We start from the raw sequence: 14258 nt of genomic DNA on the forward strand, positions 1-14258 counted from the left end.
CTCACATCCTCCCTTTCTACTTCAGTTGTATAGGAACACGACGGTTGGAATGGCAACAGCCATCCTGCAATCCTGAAGACTGACAGAGCTCACACACTGAGAATAGCAGAGAAAAGGGTTGGAAAGAGCTTGGGTTCTCATGACTTTCCTGAGTTGCTGAACCAATCCTGGAATGGCCTAGCTCTACACTCCTTATAAAGTGAGGTAATAAATGCTCCCATGATTCAGATCACTTTTTAGTGAACATTCTGTTATTTGCAACTCAAAGCATCCCCACTTCTACAGCTGCGGACTACCTACCTTAGGAATGAGCTGAGGACCCAATTAACAGTCTCACAATAGTTTTGTTTTGTTTTGTTTTGTTTTAATCGTCCATGAAGCTGGATTCCTTGTACTGGGTCCTCATAATTTTCTATGTGATGTTCAGAATCACTTTTAATTTTCTGTTAGTAGATGCAAAACGGAATAACACTGATTTTGCAGCTGCTACTATATGCCAAGTACTATATCAGACATTTTATCTAGGGTGAGTCATCACAGCAACTTCCAGACTAGCCCCTTTGGGAAAATAAAAATCACATTTATATTTTCTCAAATCTTAAACAATTTCGCATTTACTTTCATTACAAATGCAGACTACAAACCACAGTAGTACTTGTGACTTGTCGTCTATAGAAATCACAGATGAATTCATATCACACTGCAGTTGTTGAAGGTATCTCAAAATATCAATGACCCCCATCACTGTTTCAAAAGTACCATAATCCTTAGCCCAGCTGCCAAATATTTTTATTTAACGCGTTAATAAAGAAGCACATATGCTACTGCATCACACATTCTAAAAATATTTCGGTATTTCAACGCCGATATAACTGGCTTCCTTTGTAAGCCTATGTGATTTGACTTTATGCATCTAAAATGTTATTAAGAGGTACCAGATTTACAAAGAAGTCCTTGGCACAAAAGGGGTTTAGACCCCCTGTAACTAGTCTCGCCGAGACCATTCTTAACACTGCTCAATTCACTTTCTATTTGGAAAACCAGGGGGATCCTTTTAAAAGGTAAATAAGGTGAAGACAGTGCCCTGTTTAAACCTTAAACAAAGGTAAACTCACTGTGACTGACCTGGCCCTGCGGGATCTGATTTCACCCTCCTCAGGGCTCCTACCTGGCCTGGCACTCCTCTATCCCCCAGCACTGGCTCACTCTGCTCCAACCATGCTGGCCACCTTCCATTTCTTTGAAATCTCCAAGGAGTTTTCCACCTCAGGGGCTTGCTCTTTGTTGTCCCCTCCACCTGGAATGTCAGCTCTTAATGCAACCACTTCGCTCTCCTGCTTCTGTGGTGAGCCAGGAAATCACTCCCACAAAGAAGACTTCCTTACCAACCTATGCCACACAGCGAACCCCCTCTTGTCCTGCCCCCAGTTAGTTCCTGTTTACTTCCTTCAGAGCACTTACAACATAATTATATTGATTTTTGTTCACTTCTAAATCTTGGTACCTAGCAAGGGGCCTGGCACACATAAAAACCTTACATTCACCGAATGAATGAATAAACATAGTAAGTGAATGAGGAAGCTGTTATTAATCCATTTCACAAGTGAGGAAATTGAGGCTTAAAGATGTCGAATTATTGTCCAATCACCCAGTGGCAGTTATTTTAACTGTGGTCCCTAGACCTCCCCTTAATCCCTTCACTATTTTTTTCTAACTTCCTTTTCCCTGCTACATTTCCACCAATCCGTGGAAAGCAGAATAGATCCAGTACAAGTTTCTATGGCGTGATCTTTTGGGACTTTAATACCCCATTGCTCAAGGATATCTGCCTAACAAATCCTTAAAGCTACTTCCCTTGAGTATTTCCAAGAAGGAATATATTACCTGGATATAGTGATTCTTTCTGTCTCTCTATACACACGTATTTTTTTTCATCTCTGAATCTTATAAACATAAATGCAAACCATAAAATCAAACGCAAGGCAGAAAAATTCAGAAAAGGGTACATTATGGAAGAAAAAAAATAAGATAATCCCAGGGTAAATGCTAGTATACATAAGTACCTGTGATGAGGCACTGTACACAGCCTATGGGGACCACAATTCTGGCCATATGCTTCCTAGGAGCCAACATAAAGGGAAAAACACAAGCAGTTACATGACACATCCTGAAGATTAAAAACTCAATCAACTTCCAGGAAGAGCAGAACTACTCCTATTTCCAAATCCTGAGAGAAATTCCTCTTGTGAGTCCTCAGAATGAAAGCATGGCAGGATATAGTAATCAGTATTCTAAACTACAATCTTATAAATAAATATATCAAGCTTCATAGAATGGTGTCTCATAGCACGCCTTAATAGACACGGCTGGTATAAAGCCACAACCTATGTAGCAATGTATTGCCTTGCTATTAAAGCGTGGTCCCTGGACAAGCAGCATTAGCATCACCTGCAAACCAGTTAGAGATGCAGAATCTCGGGCCCAATCCCAGGCCTGCTGAGTCAGAATCTGTATTTTATTAACAACTTCTTCAAAGTTTAACAAGCACGGGTCTAACGGTTAAGCTTCATCTGAGGCAAAATTTGTGAGAAACTGGTATTCACTTATTCATTCATTCAACAAATACTGATTGAGACCTTGGCAGTAGGATTTTTTAAAATATGACACCAAAAGCACCACCATAAAGGAAAATATTGATAAATGGGACACCATCAAATCCGAGTGATACTGTTGGTGGAAATGCAGACTGGTGCAGTTGTTATGGAAGGCAGTGTGGAGGTTCCTCAAAAAATTATGAATAGAATTACCATATGACCCAGCAATCCCTCTCCTGGGTATCTACCCAAAAAATCTGAAAACATCTACACATAAAGACACGTGTGCTCCAATGTTCAATGCAGCTTTGTTTACGGTGGCCAAGACATGGAAACAACCAAAATGTCCTTCGATAGATGAATGGATAAAGAAGTTGTGGTACAATAGCTAAGACATGGAAACAACCAAAATGCCCATCGGTAGATGACTGGATTAAGAAACTGTGGTACATTTATACAATGGAGTATTACGCAGCCATAAAGAAGAAAGAAATCTTACCATTTGCAACAACATGGATGGACCTAGAGAACATTATGTTAAGTGAAATAAGTCAGACAGAGAAAGATAAGTACCATATGATCTCACTTATTTGCAGAATCTAAAGAAAAGAATAAGTGAATGAACTAATCAGAAACAGTTTTGGAGACAAAGAGGAAAAACTGAGGGTTGCTGGATGGGCGGGAGGGGTGAGAGGTGGGGGGGAGGGTGAGGGGATTGGAGGGCAGTCAGTGACCACAGGATGGCCACGGGTTTGAAAATTAATCTGGGGAACGTAATTTGGTGGTTACCAGAGGGTAAGGGGGTTGGGGGGTGGGGGATGAGGGTGAGGGGGATCAAATGTATGGTGATGGAAGGGGAGCTGACTCTGGGTGGTGAACACACAGTGTGATTTATGGATGATGTGATACAGAATTGCACACCTGAAATCTATGTAATTTTACTAACAACTGTCACCCCAATAAATTAAAAAATAAAATTAAAAAAAAAAAGAAGTTGTGGTATATATACACAATGGAATACTATTCGGCAGTAAGAAAAGATGATATAGGAACATTTGTGACAACATGGATGGATCTTGAGAGTATAACGCTAAGCGAAATAAGTCAGACAGAAAAAGCAGAGAACCATATGATTTCACTGATATGTGGTATATAAACCAAAAACAACAAAAGAACAAGATAAACAAATGAGAAACAAGAACTCATAGACACAGACAATAGTTTAGTGGTTACCAGAGGGTAAGGGGATGAGGGGTGGGAGATGAGGGTAAAGGGGATCAAATATATGGTGATGGAAGGAGAACTGACTCCGGGTGGTGAACACACAATTGGATTTATAGATGATGTCATACAGAATTGTACACCTGAAATCTATGTAATTTTAGTAACAATTGTCACCCCGATAAATTTAAAAAAAAACAAAACACCGAGTGATAAATCAACCCATAGAGCAGACACTATTTGCAACACCACTAAAAAAAGGAAAGTTGAGCACCTAAGTATGTACCAGACACCATCTTAATGCTGGCAATATAGCAATGAAACAAAAACTCTGCTCTTATGGAGCTTACATTCTCATTGGAGAAGACATCAACAGAACAAGTAAAATGAAGCAATAAAGGGCATAAGTCAGGGGATGGCGTTTCAGTTTTAAATAGGGTGGACAGGGAAGGCCTCGCTAAGGAGGTAACGACCTGTACAAGGTCAGGGAGCCAGGTATAAAAATAGCTAGGGAAAGAGTATTCTAAGCAAGGGAACAACGTGAGACAGTAAATGTCTGAAACAAGAAGAAGGCTAGTGTGGTTGAAGCGGAGTGAGCAGGAGTGGAGTAGGTATGCAGGGGGCCAGAACATGTGGGGCCTGCCATTTTAAGTGTCATAGCTCTAACTGTCAAAGTGAGATGAGAAGCCAGGAAAATAGGTAATAGGGAGCCACTGCAGGACGTTCAGCAGGAAAATGACATCACGAAACATGTTTTTAAGAAGACTGGTTTCTCAGAGGCACATGGAATGGTTTTAAGTGAGAGAATCCAGCTCACAGTATATCACACTAATCCCAGTAAGTGGTGATTCATTCATCCAATTATTAAGTGCCAAAGAGGTGTGGGGAGGATCCAGATTGTGGTGGTAACTGAGGGAAGTGCCAAAGGAAAATGACTACACATGACATTGGAGAGAAAGAAACCCAGGACACAAGGACAGATTATTTATAAAGAAATGAGAGAAGTTTGAAATTCAATTTTAGCAAGGTTTATGGCTCATCTACTGGTAAGACTTGTATTTTGTGCATAAGAATTGTATTTTCCCCTCAAAGGGCTTCCAGCCCGGCATGCTTAGCCCCTGCCTTTCACCTCCCTTTCAAGCCTGAACTTCATGAATTGCTACAACTGAGGTTGACCCTGCGGCTAGCTGATTTGCTCAGGTTAAGGGCTGGTTTTTTGTTTGTTTGGTTGGTTTTAGTTTTCTTGGTTTTTTGCTTTTTTGTTTTTTTTTACCCTCAGAGCTTGTTCTGTCTCTAGGAGCAGGGGCCAAAGCACCTCAACTTGGTTAGTATAAACAAACATCTGGTTTGGCAGAAGAGCAGAAGAGACCTCCTAATAAATGGTGTGGTGGATCAGCCTTGCAGACTGGCCCTGGGACCACAGTTTTGGGGCAAGGAGTCCTGGTCTGTTTCCACCTTTATGACCTGACCAATCTCCCACTCTTTGCCATTCCACTCTGGAGAAAAGGCCCCAGGCCCCAAGGCATACAAAGGGAATGAAGCAAGTTTAAAGAAAACAACTGGGGGGAAAAAAACGAATTTGAAAATTGCCTACTACCAGACTCAAGGTCTGAGGGGTATATGCAAATATAATGCAAAATATATGTAAATAGCCCTGTGGCCTTCTAAAAGGTTTTATACAACTGGAAGAGCCCTTAGGAAACTGCTAGCAGATAACAGTGACTCAGGCAGAGTGAACTATTTCAAGACAACTTTGTCACACAGACCTTTGCTGCCCTGGTAGCACAGTGCAGCCTTCAGTCATCGTTTTTCTCACCTGGGTCAACCTCACCTGCTATTAAGAAAAAAAAAAATCAAGTCTGCCTCTGTAAAGGTTATCTACGTTAATTACAATTTTAAAACACTGTGTACCTTTAATTTTTCTTCAAACACCTCTCTCACCCAACTAAACCCAAGTTAAATGTGTCACTTCCTCCCCAGAACAACACTTGGCTCCAGCGGGTTATGAATGAAAAGAGCCTCTCTTTCAGTTCTAGTTACTATGATCCTTTGGAGGATTTTTTTCCTAGTCACAGGAACTGGCGCAGTCTCTTCTAATATCCACACGCTATATTACAAGTGAATCCAGAAAAAAAAACCAAAAACCTATATACAGGTGTGAGATCCAGTTCACTTCAAGAAGTCACTGGAAAAGCTTTTCATTAAGAAAACCTGCCCTGTCCAGTATGCTTTCATCTTGACAATCCTAACTGCACATTTTAAAATGAAAAATGCACATTCGATTACAATAGGGTGCAATTCTGTCTACATTTCTATATTTAACAGAGGCCACCTCCATCCGATATGTATTTTATAAGAGCCATGAGATGAACTGAATGGTAAGCACATCAGACCTACAGCTGGGCAATGATTCTAGATTACAGACCTGGGGGTAGAAGCTACTTACCTCCACATTAATGATGGAATCAATGATGGCATAATCAGCCCCCAAAACTTCCATCACTTTTCTAGCACTCTAACATTCAAGGGTGCTCCCGCTTTTGACAGGAGGTTCACAGGAAGGGAAATCCCTTTCATTTTCGAGGTTTTTAAAATCTCACTTGAAAGGGCCTCCAGAAAGTTATTGGGCAATGAAGCATCTGGGGAGGTGGCACGTTCAGTGGAAAACACGAACAAAGTGCAAAGACGCGGAATCCCAACAAATGAGAGACTCAAAAAGAGGAGGGCAGATAGACAAAAGCAGGAGCTCAACCTCAAGAGAGTGAAGCAATGACAGCTCTAAAGAGTAACAAAGAGAGATGAAGAATGGCCGGGAGAGCCGAAGCTGGAGCCCGGAGTCCAGGGGAGGGTGGCGGGGCAGGGCCCGGCAGGCAGCGGGCGCCCCCGGGTGGCCGGGCTGCGTCTTACCTCCTGGGCGAGTTTCTGCTTGAGCACCAACGCGGCGCACAGGTAGCCAGCGCGGCCCACGAACAGCTCGTCGGAGCCGCACTCCAGGAAGGAGACCGGCACGCAGACGGCGCACAGAGCCCGGAACTTGCCCAGCGGCTGCACGTAGTCGGACCGGCCCAGGGCGTGGTACACGAGCGTGGCCACGGTGTACACGCCCGCGCCCCCGAGCAGGAAGGCGGCGCGGGTGTCGGCGTCCGGCTCTCCCCATTCCTCCGCGCGGGCGCACGCGTCTATGAGCCGCTTGGCTGACCGCAGGTAGCGCTCCCGGGCCGCCGCAAAGAGTGGGCTCTGCGAGACGTGGTAGAGCATGTAGGCCACCCCGGCCACTCCGCCGTACAGCCCTCCCTGGCAGCTGCTGGCCGCGGCCGCCGCCCCCCGGGGCTCAGCGCCGCCCCCGAGCGGGGGCAGCTCCTGGAGGATTCGCTCGATGGTGGCGGTGACCAAAGGCGCCACCGCTTCCTCGCACTGGCCCGCCAGCAGGCTGCCCTGGTAGTCATCGAAGCGGTTGGCGAAGCAGCGTTTGGTGTCCATACTGCTGCCCGTGCCCCGTAAGGCCGAGCCGGGGTCCGCTTGAGGGCGCGCTCTGAAGCCCCACGCACCACCTCTCGTTCTCTGAGGAGCTCGGAGGGCTGTGGATCCGGCCGGGATGGAGCAGGGAGGCTGAGACGGGAGGTGACAAGAGGAGGCGGGCGCGAGAAGCACGGAGCGGATTGTCAAGTGGGACCCAAGGCTGCCGCGTGGTTCCTAGTGACCCCGCCAAGCGCTGGGGATGTGCGTGGCCGCCCCGCTCCCAGAGGCCGCGCCCTCCTCGAACCCGCCCCCTCCTGCGCCGCCGCAGCTCCGCCGCCTCTTTAAGGGGCCGAGGTGATCTCCGGCAGGACACACGCGGCGCCCGCGCCACTCCTCCCGCTCCGCCTCCAGCTCCTCCCCTACAGGCTGAAGGCCAGGGACACGCGGGACACCGATCGGGAACGCTGAGTCTGGGCGTAAGCACACCTGGCGGGGGAGGTGAAGACCTCGAGTTCCTTGTATGTTCAAAGTGAGGTCTCAGAGTCAGCAGATCAGCATCACCTGGGAGCGTGTTAAAACTGCAGCATCTCAGACTTCGCCTCAGACCTATTGAAGCCGAATCACCATATTTAGCAAGCTTCCCAGGTGATTCATATGCATGTTAAAGGTTGGGAAGCCACTGAACTAATCTAGAGTACTACGTAGGGGAAAACTGAGCGCCCTCCTGAAACTTGTTTTGTGTCTTGGTCACTTCGGAGTTCTCATTCTGAATGCGTCGATCCCAAAGGCTGAGGGGTGGGGTGGCCAGTTAGCTCAGTTGGTTAGAGCATGGTTCTAATCGCACCAAGGTTGCTGGCCTGATCCAGGCATGGATGGGCCACCCGGAGATGCGCCCTCCTTACAAAAAAAAAAGGCTGAGGGGTTTGAGTACATCACGTTTCATGCATCAAAACAGTGAAATGCCCTGTAGGGAAACTTTCTTGGCCTTGGTTGTGATGTTTTTCTTGGAGTATACAGGAGTAAAATTTCAAAGAACCACACCAAGTTAAGGTAAAAGAGCGGGAGTTGTCTTTCTTCCAGAGACCCCACCCCCACATGCATAATAAGAGCCCCCAAAATATCTTGAGGTCATTAGCTATAATATAAGGATAAATGCTGCATAAGAATTTTAGGTAGACTTTTTTTACCCTTTTCTGCGTGTCCTTAGTTACCTTTCTCTTCCTTCCCATGTTTTTTCCTTTCTGCTCTCCTTCCACAGATGGTATTGAGGGTCTCCTGTGAGTCCTGGACTCTGGAAATAGAGGGATAAACAAAAGGGCCATGGGCCTAGACCTCCCGAAGCTTGCAGTCCAGTGGGAAAGGCAGGAAATGAACAATTACACAATGAATGGCCTTTCTTTTGCTCAGCTGTTTTAAAATAATTCTTCCTTTCCCAAAGTGTCCACTAGTGAAGGCCAAAGAGGTCACCTCTCCCAGGTATTTGCATTTTGATAGGGATGGTGCAAGACACAAAAGTATAAGTGACTCATGGAAAAGTTTCTGACACTTTGTGGGAAGAGTAACTGCTCCACTTACATTAAAGGCCAGTTTTGTTTGGAGGCATTTTTTTTTCTTCAGAATTGATAATTGTCACAATGATTTGGAAGCAGAGATTAAATAGCCTTGCTTGATGCATTCTGGAAAAGGAGCTCACTTTGCCAAGATGGCTGCCAGGACTGACATCTACATCGTGGATGGTATGGCCTCCATCCTCCTATAACACTGTCCAAACAGGTTTGTTTTTAACTACACTAATAAGCTAAGTCCACTTTTAGGTAGAGAGCCTAATGGGTTAAGGGTATCAAAGGAGCCACTAGAATGTTGAGTTTCTGTTTGGGCCTTCTTCCTTATCCCTCAACCATAGCAAGCATTAGGGATGATTTTTGTCCCTTCACACGGGAGACATCAAATGCAAGCCTTCACAGGCAGAAATGAAGCCTTATTCCACTTCATTTCTCTGCGTCTCACCCTTGTCATGAATCTAGAGACAGCTGTCAAGTTTGAATCTGATCAGCACCGAGGTATCACCAGCAGCAATGACAGGGACCTGTGCTGACTGGCTTCAAAATGGAACTATAAGCAGGTCTCCAAAAAAAGGAGCTCTGCCTTTTCCCAGTTGGGTCACCCCTCCGTTGCCCCCAAATGCTGCATAACTATAATAGCAAGCACAAAATCTTGTACCATATAACAATAAGTTTATTGCTCATGCATTTGGGACCTTGGCTGGGCTCATTCCTGTGTCTGGGGGTGAGCTGGCTGTTGGTTAGGGAGATTGGGGTAACTAGGCTCTAGTCCACATGTCTCTCATCTCCAGCAGGCCAACCCCTGCATGCTTGCATGGCAGTGGCAGAGAGGCAAGAGCATAAGGAGAAACATGCAAAACTTCTTTAGGTCTGGTCTCAGAACTGACACAGTCGTATCTGCCTTGTTCCATTGGCAAATCACATGAGGAAATATAAAGTGTCTTTATGGAACTTCAAGTTACATGACCAAGGGTATGTATACAGGGTGGGGTGAAGTATTGGGGGTTTAAGGGGTTTCTTTTGGAGAGTGATGCCAACAAGTAGAACAAAGGTCATAAGATGGATGGGAAGCAGTATGATTTGGGAAAAGCAAAGAGGTTAGCCATATCCAGAAGCCCTCTTAAACTCACAGGACAAATTAACCCTTTCACCTATAAAATTCTTTCACAAAGACCTCACTTTGTCCGTTGCACAATCACCTGGCAAAACTTCAGCCCAGAATATACTTCAGAATATAAACAGATGTACTGTTAAGTCCACATGAGGCCTCACCTCTAATTGTCATCTACTAAATTCACAAGTAGTGTTATTTATTTTAATGTCATGACTTCATTAGAATACACTCTCCATGAAGGCAAAGCTTTCTGTTACATTTATTTACTGATATACAAGTACACCAAGAGCCTAGAATAGTCCCTGGCACATGTAGTAGGCACTCACTAAAAGTTTGTGAAATGATGAATGAGAGTAGAATGCAGAGTGAAGCCTTTATTGAAAAAAATTTTTTTAATAATTTTTTTTGGGGGGGAATATTGGGGAACAGTGTGCTTCTCCAGGGCCCATCAGCTTCAAGTCATTTTCCTTCAATCTAGTTGTGGAGGGCGCAGCTCAGCTCCAAGTCCAGTCAGCGTTTTCAATCTTTAGTTGCAGGGGGCACAGCCCACTGTCCCATGCGGGAATTGAAGTGGCAACCTTGTTGTTAAGAGCTCGCTCTCTAACCAACTGAGCCATCCAGCCACCCCTCCAGAAACTCAGCGGCAGCTTGTTATCATCAATCTAGTTGTGGCGGGTGCAGCTCACTGGCCCACGTGGGAATCGAACAAGTAACCCTGTTGTTTAGAGCTCGCGCTCTAACCAACTGAGCCATCCAGCCGCCGGCCTTTATTGAAATTTTAACCTGATTTGAGTAAGCTCCCACTGTTTTCTTGGATCCTTTTGCTCTTGTGAATGCAAGAATGTGAACATTCTTCAGTTTTGTTTCTCCACAAAGTCTGGTGACCTCTATACTTACCTTGAATTCCGTGACTTCACACATTCTATTTTTAATAACTAACTCTGTAGCAGATTATATTTTCCAAACATGGCCCAAATAATGTCTCCTATGCCACATGCTCCTCTACAATGGGACCTTGACATTCCTCTCATCAAGAGGTAAGGTGTATGCCCCCTCCCCTTGAATCTGAGTGAGCTTATGGCTCCCTTGGAACCAACAGAATGCGATGGAAATGACACTGCATGACATCCTAGGCTAGCTCATCCAAAATGATGCAGCTTCCATCTTACATGCTAAACACTCAGATTTGGAGCCTTGAGCCACCTTGTAAGAATCTGACTACCCTGAGGCTTCTATCTTGTGAGGAAGCGCAGACAACATGTAGAGATCACTTGTGGTACTTGAGTCAACAGCCCATCTGACAGCATCAACTGGCGGCCATGTGACTGAGCTACCTTGGATATACAGCTCAGTTGAACCTACAGCTACCGTCCCAAGCTCTTCCATAATTCCTGACCTACAATATTATCTACAAAATAAAATAGTTATCTCAGGCTACTAAGTTTTTGGGTAATTTGTTATGCAGTGATGGTAACTGGAATATCCTGCTAGCTTCCCATTATCCAAGACCATAGAAGTCCCCTATAATCCATAGTGCCCACTCAACAGGGCAGTAAGAAGTTGGGCAGAGGGGTATTTTGGGGGAATCTGGCCTGAGAGAAAAGAAATATGCAGGCACACAGAAAGTTGTGTTCCAAAGTAATAATTCTAGTTGGATTTTTTAGATTTTAGAGGTAGCGATGACCCCACAAGAAATATGCTGCCTATACAAATCTTGCTGAAGCCATTAATTTTGCTCTTATCTGCAAGATTTGTCCTAATAGTTACAGAATCTCTAGCAGCATTTGCTGACAGGCAGCTCCCAACACATGGTTTCTGTGATCTTGCTGAATTGCCCAGTTCCTGGTTCTTCCTCAGTGCTTCCTAATTATGAGATTATGCAAAACTAAGCATGGAAAATAGTTTTAGTGGGTTCATCAAGAAAATCATAAAAGTTATGCAAAACTACCCAGGAAACAAGTATTAAAATCAAAGGGTCCCTCTTGTGCAAATAATTCTGTGTATCCCCAAAAATAAGACCTACCTGGACAATCAGCGCTAATGCATCTTTTGGAGCAACAATTAATATAAGTCTTATAGTAAAATAAGACCGGGTCTTTATAATATGATATAATATAACATTTTACCGGGTCTTATATTAATTTTTGCTCCAAAAGACGCATTAGAGCTGATTGTCCAGCTAGGTCTTATTTTCGGGGAAACATGGTTGCTATCTAAGGGTAAATATGAAAAAAAAGTAATTGTATAACTGTCAACTCTCAACACTTAAGGCTTAGTACATTTTATGGGATAAGCCATCTTAAAAATACTTTCAGAATACTTTGCATCCTGGAAATGGTTTAGGTAACTGAGTCAGTGCTATGTCTAGTCCATAGAGAACATTCTCTTTGGAGATGCATCTCGATTTATTAGCTTAGCAACCTAATTGTAGACTTCTGCTTCTGTTCTTTCACCCCCATAGGCCCTTCTTAAAACAGCAGCCAGAATGTTATGTCAAATCTTGCCTTCTGACTGATTTCAATGTTTCACCTGTCCCTCAAAGTCAAGTCCAGCATTCACAGGATGGCCTAAAAGGCCCACTGCCATCTGGCACTCATTACTTCTCTGATCTCTCCTCTTACTCTTCTTGCTCCTTCAGTTCCAGCCACCTTCATATTCCTCAAATATACTAGTCATAGTCTTAATTTGAAGAGTTTCCTTTGCAGTTTCCTCTACCTGGAATACTCTTCAAAAGATATACTCATGGCTTGCCCTTCATCCCCTCTCAGTGAAATCTTCCGTGACTTATTAATTTAATTTTTTTTTTAAGGAGGGCGCAGCTCACACTGGCCCATGTGGGGATCAAACCAGCAACCTGGGTATTACCAGCACCGCACTCTAAAAAACTGAGCTAACGAGACACCCCTCCATGACCTATTATTTTCACTTAAAACAATCCCTCCCCCCAACCATTGGTATCTGCAAAGTATATTTTTACTGATTTACGTTGTTTTCTTGTCTATTCCCCTCCACTAGAATGCAATCCCCACTAGGACAGGAATTTTTGTCTCTGTTGTTCCCTGCTTTATCCCCAGCATCTAGATGAACGCCAGGCACACAATATTTGTTCAAGAGGTACTTGTTGATGTCTGCAATGTCCTTCATAATGTCGAAAACTTCAACCAATTCCTAATTGATGGATGAGGTTTGATGTCTATTTTCTGGACCAGTTTCTTGATTCTGCTCTTCTGCACAAACAGCCATAAAAATGTACATTTGAACTTAGGATTTGATTCTCTTTCTTGTCTCTTTTTCTCTACCTCCAGCATTATTAATTTTAAGTATTTTCTTTTAGCCATTATGTGTCAAACAGGATCACCAGTCCACAATGTAATGGCAGAATTAGAAACCAGGTGCAATAAGTAAGTGAACTGGCACTCATCACTCCATCTGAAGGAGGGACAGCCTAAAGCTGGCATTGCCAAAGTAGAAGGATTAACCTTGCAGCTGCTGGTGGCCATTCTATGACTGCAAGGAGAAAGCAAGCTGAGGATAAAGCCATACAGGAAAGCAACTGAGTCATAGACAAAAAGTAGGACCTGATGACATTGTTGGCACCCAGCTTTACCTGAAGCACTGTTCAGTTATGGGACCCAGTGCATTCCTTCTTTTGCTCAAGTGGGTATCTCTCACTTGCAAAACAAAGAGGTCTGGACTAACTTGGGTTTTTAATAATTTAAAGTACTTTGCTGTGATTTATTTAGAGAAGCTGGGTAGGCAGGGAAGGAATCAAGAAAAATGTTCGGAAAGCTTGTAGAATTCATGTTTGAGGGGAAGGTTGGGAATAAGAGCTGATCGAGAACAGCTCTTAAGCAATGAATGAATGGAGGTGTTGAAATGAAATCTGATGTCAAATTGCTGCTCCACCAAATCTAGCTGTCTGCTCTTGGGAAAGTGATTCCTAACCTTCAGTTCTCTCATCTGAAAATTGGTAATGATAATAGACTCTGTCTCACAGAATGGTTTGGATAATGCCTATAAAGGGTTTAACTTGATGTCTAGCTCTGAATGAATGTTAGCATTTGTCCAAAATCATTATTGTTTTCCATGTAGTTACTTTAAAAAGTGGATTCCCACTTTGTTTACCATCTATCCTCTGTTATCGTCCCCTTTTTCTAAATTGGTTCTTCTTAGAAAAGAGTCATGGGTTTTTTTCTTTGTTTATTCATTTTGCTTATTCTTTCTCACTGATTCCTAAATCAAACATACTCCCATACAAGCCTAAAGGGTTTTTTTAGTGTGACAAATTTAACTTCTAGGGTAAAAAAA

General features: G+C 43.9%; 1 protein-coding gene across 1 annotated transcript in view; it reads right to left on the minus strand.

The window, feature by feature from the left end:
• LANCL3 (LanC like family member 3) overlaps positions 1 to 7465 on the minus strand; it is a 92886-nt gene extending 85421 nt beyond the window's left edge. The window contains exon 1 of the mRNA XM_033113172.1: positions 6723 to 7465. Coding sequence (XP_032969063.1) covers positions 6723 to 7295 — 573 coding nt within the window. The 5' untranslated portion in view covers positions 7296 to 7465. The remainder of the gene's footprint in view (positions 1 to 6722) is intronic.
• Between the last annotated feature and the right edge of the window lie 6793 nt (positions 7466 to 14258).

The sequence above is a fragment of the Rhinolophus ferrumequinum genome, chromosome X, assembly GCF_004115265.2.
Source record: "Rhinolophus ferrumequinum isolate MPI-CBG mRhiFer1 chromosome X, mRhiFer1_v1.p, whole genome shotgun sequence".
Classification (NCBI taxonomy): Eukaryota; Metazoa; Chordata; class Mammalia; order Chiroptera; family Rhinolophidae; genus Rhinolophus; species Rhinolophus ferrumequinum.